Source organism: Priapulus caudatus, unplaced genomic scaffold, assembly GCF_000485595.1.
Source record: "Priapulus caudatus unplaced genomic scaffold, Priapulus_caudatus-5.0.1 Scaffold1698, whole genome shotgun sequence".
Classification (NCBI taxonomy): domain Eukaryota; kingdom Metazoa; phylum Priapulida; class Priapulimorpha; order Priapulimorphida; family Priapulidae; genus Priapulus; species Priapulus caudatus.
In genome coordinates this window covers 100-4,661 of record NW_014578759.1, presented here as the reverse complement: position 1 = coordinate 4,661, position 4,562 = coordinate 100, and the positions used below count along the sequence as shown (strand labels likewise).

Sequence of the window (4,562 nt, the reverse complement as noted above, 5' to 3'; positions counted from 1 at the left end):
GACTGTTCATTGCTACACACGTTCACTTCTAGAGAACCTCAGTACATGCACGACTGTTCACGACTCGGCAGGTTTCTGGATTTAATGAAGGGAGGGAGGGAAGCTGAAATTTTGTCCACGTCCGGGGGAAGAAGAAAATGCGAGAATACAGAAATTAATTAATGACCCTAACGTATTCCCACGTGACGTACATCAGCAATCTAAAACAAGAGGCGTGAGGTTTTCCCAGAGCACGCCCCCCCCCCTGCCCTCGCATCCCCAGCGTCGTGGCATTCACGCATTGTTAGCGAGATGCTGCCTCTGTGTCGTCTAATGAAGTGATGTGAGGGCGAGATTTTACCCAGGATCAGCTAACATGTGTCCGTGATCTTGTTATTATTTCGTGTGTATGAGTAATCACGATCTTAATGAGCAATCAGCTTTTTAATGAGTTGTCTGTATGCATTGCTGGGTGAGTAATTGTGTTATCACGTTATTGGGTTTAATGACTAATAATATCACCTAATAAGCTAGTTGTGTTTAGCATGTATGTTATCACTGACATTCTTACTAATCCATGTGTTCACGAGCATCCTCACATAATTCACATATTGATAATCAATCTTGCTTCTAATAATGCAGTCTGTGTATAATAATAAGATTTGTTTTATTAAGTAAATTGGCTATGATTATTATGTTCCATTTGTAATGAGTAATCATTATTTTACATATTTATGCTTAAAGTAATTACCTCTCAAATAACATGAAAATGGAATTTTGTGGAAAAATGTCGTCTCTTCGCTTTTATTATTTATAGCCAATTAAAAGACTTGCTCAGCATGTAAAAATTACTGAATTTTTCACTAATCATAACATTTCGTAAGGAAAAAATCTATTGCACATGAAATATGCAGCGAAACTGTTGAGTAAGAGTATGTGTGTCTAGATCAGTGCTGACTAAAGCTGGGCGCACACTATCAACTCACTGCCTGGCTGCTTATCGAGACAAATGCCACATGTGTCTCTTATCCCCCGTTCCTAATATGACAGGTGTCTGTTCTATAAGAGATGTCTGTTATATAGAGATGTCTGTTATATAGAGATGTCTTTTCTATAGAGATGTCTGTTAATATAGAGGCATGTCTTTTATACTTAGAGATGTCTGATTTATATAAGATGTCTGTATTATAGAGATGTCTGTATATAGAAGATGTCTGTTCCTATAGAGATTGTCTGTTATATAGGAGATAGTCATTTTTCTATAGAGATGTCTGTTATATAGAGATAGTCTGTTATATAAGATTGTCTGTTACTATAGAGATGTCTGTTATATAGCAGAAAATGGGTCTGTTATATAGAGGTGCTCTTTTTTTATAGAGATCGTCTTTTCTATAGACGATGTCTTGTTTATATAGCAGATGTCTGTTATATAGAGATGTCTGTTTATTCATTAGCAGATGTCTAGTTATTATAGAGGATGTCTATATATAGAGATGGTCTGTTATAATAGATTTGATGCTCTGTTATATAGAGATGTCTCGTTATATAGATTATGTCTGTTTAATATAGAGTGTTGTCTTTTCTATAGAGATGTCTTTTCATTAGAGATGTCTTGTTATATAGAAGATAGTCTTTTCTATAGAATGTCTGTATAATATAGAGATGTCTGTCTATATAGAGCATGTCTGTATATAGAGATGTCTGTTATATAGAGATGTCTGTTCTATAGAGATGTCTGTTATATAGAGATGTCTGTTATATAGAGGTGTCGGGTAACATGTGATTGCACTGGATTAATAAGGATGTGCATTGTGGATATTATCGCCACGGTAACGGTGTCTGGTTCCTTGTGGTAGTCACGCGAACTGACTAGTGCAAATTAAAACAGTAAATATGTAATGTGTAATCAAGGCTACGTTTCTGTCCGTCTTGAGGCCTGATCTCATTAAAAGCTGTCACTAGGTGAGCTTAAAACAATTTCAACACTCAATGGGTAATTACTTTAATGTTGTTCTGCTCGTGTTTGTTATTCAAACGTTGAGAAAGGGTGCTGTGATAAATTAATACCATGTCTCCTGTGTTTTATCATGTCTCCTGTGTTTTATCATGTCTCCTCTGTTGTTTCATGTCTTATGTGTTTTACCATGTCTCCCGTGATGCGTCATATCTCCTCTGTTGTTTTATGTCTTATGTGTTTTACCATGTCTCCCGTTATGTGTCATGTCTCCTCTGTTGTTTTATGTCATGTGTTTTATCATGTCTCCCGTGATGCGTCATATCTCCTCTGTTGTTTTATGTGTTATGTGTTTAACCATGTCTCCCGTACGGTCCTGTGTCAGTCTCCTGTGTTGTTACATATCTCTCTCTGCTGTGACATATCTCCGCTGCTGTTACATGTCTCATCTGTTGTGTCATATCTCTCTCTGCTGTGACATATCTCCTTTGTTGTTACATTTCTCTCTCTGCTGTGACATATCTCCTCTGTTGTTACATGTCCCATCTGTTGTGTCATATCTCTTTCTGCTGTGACATATCTCCGCTGCTATGATGGTTGGCACTGGTGTGAGAGCTACATGTATGAGCTGGGAAGCTGGGGGCTGGATTGCAATTGCGTCGTTGTTTCGTTGCAGATCGTGCTGCAGAGCCGGGACTACAACGCCCTCAGCATGAGCGTGCTCGCCTTCGTCTCCATGATCTACCCGCTCGAGTACATGTTTCCTGTGATCCCCCTGCTGCCAACGTGCATGCACGGCGCCGAACAGGTGAGGCCATCATAAAAATATTGTTTGTTTGCCCTCACCCGACCGACCCGCCAAAAAGGGGCCGACTCAAAAAAATTTTATTAATATTTTCCATTCTTTTTTTTTTACAAATTGTATTACTGTACATTATATAAATCTGTAGGTAATACATTATATGATTATATGTACCAAGCAAAACAAACATTCAACATAAAAGGTATCTCCACACAAGCACACCCTAGCTGTAGCATGTAGACACCATGCTGAATTTCTAAAAAGACCCCTTCAAAAAAAAAGCCTATACCTACCTACCCAAACTTTTCAGCCTGTGTCGGGTGAGGGCAAACAAATGAGTTCTGACTCGTGGTCGTCATGCTGGGGTCGCGAACTATTACAGTAACGGCCGTAGTCATGGTTACGTCATGTTCGTTTTTGTGCCATAGATTTTTAGCTCGTCTAACACAGTCAGATGCAGCTTGTGGAATTGAATGAGTGTCCGATCGTTCGTCCATACGTCAACAATATGCGCACAAGTCTAAACCGTTTAATTTGACATACGGTGTTGATATTCAGAGCGTAGAAGGAAATCGAATCAGGGGATCCAGGGTCAATGCTTAGAAAGGGGCGATAACTGCTAGGGTCATCATTGCCGTGCCGCGCGGCTGGTTTGATGTGCTGGCCGTTGCTGTTACAGTTGCTGCTTGCACCCACGCCATACGTGATCGGTGTTCCTGCTAGCTTCTTCCTCTACAAGAAGAACTTCCGCATGCCTGACGACGTGTGGGTGGTTGACCTTGACTCTAACAAGGTGAGTGAGTGCGAGACCAGTTCGTCACGTTCATACCTCGCGTCCCAACTTCCCCTCCGGATTCCAGCAACAGCTGAGCTTCGATAAGACTCAAGTCTGACGTTCTGCGTGACCTTTCAGTGACCTTCTGACATTCTAGCTTACTTCAAGTTAAATTTATCGTTGATCAGTCATTGCACACCTCTGTCATAATGTCCTCTGCAAGGTCATGGTTTAGGTTGATAAAGTGTTCTATCTCTATTACTGCTACAACTACAATGATATAACTAATATAGTTTATGTTAATAAATTGTTCTATTTCTACTATTACTACAACTATGACCATACAAGCTGTTCCCACGTGGAGTGTAACAAGAAAGTATCGTTATAAATAGCGAGTTGTCATAGTAACGAACTAGAGTGGTAATGCTAATCAAACTAAGTAACAGGCTAACAACTAGGCAGCGATTGGTAGAGAGTCTGAGAGTTTGCTCGTTAGAGTAATGAGGAATCGGGTTGGCATCTAGAGCGATAGGTGCTTGACGGGAGCACGTTGGGCTTCGTCGTTGCCATAGCGATGACGCACGTAGTATAATCGTTGTCGTCTGCGCAGATCACTGTGCCGCTGAGTGCGGAGGAGCTGCCGGAGCTGCCGGACCCAGAGGGCAGCATGCTCAAGAATCACCTCAAGCAGGTACGAATGTTAGTCTCCCCTTCCACCTCTCACCCTACCCCTCCGCCTCCGCCTCCGCCTCCCCCCACGGTGCATTCACAAGGCGGCCATCGTGCAGCGACAGATGTATCATCGTTGCCCTGACCCCCGCATCATGCAGCGACAGATGTATCATCGTTGCCCTGACTCCGCATCATGCAGCGACAGATGTATCATCGTTGCCCTGACCCCGCATCATGCAGCGACAGATGTATCATCGTTGCCCTGACTCCGCATCATGCAGCGACAGATGTATCATCGTTGCCCTGACCCCGCATCGTGCAGCGACAGATGTATCATCGTTGCCCTGACCCCGCATCATGCAGCGACAGATGTATCATCG

General features: G+C 42.0%; 1 protein-coding gene across 1 annotated transcript in view; it reads left to right on the top strand.

Moving 5' to 3' along the window:
• The window catches only part of LOC106817361 (MAP kinase-activating death domain protein-like), a gene marked incomplete at its 3' end in the record, with an annotated part of 29,032 nt that extends 24,831 nt beyond the window's left edge, over nt 1-4,201 (top strand). Inside the window, exons 7-9 of the mRNA XM_014822020.1 lie at nt 2,610-2,741; nt 3,415-3,528; nt 4,121-4,201. Coding sequence (XP_014677506.1) covers nt 2,610-2,741; nt 3,415-3,528; nt 4,121-4,201 — 327 coding nt within the window. The remainder of the gene's footprint in view (nt 1-2,609; nt 2,742-3,414; nt 3,529-4,120) is intronic.
• Between the last annotated feature and the right edge of the window lie 361 nt (nt 4,202-4,562).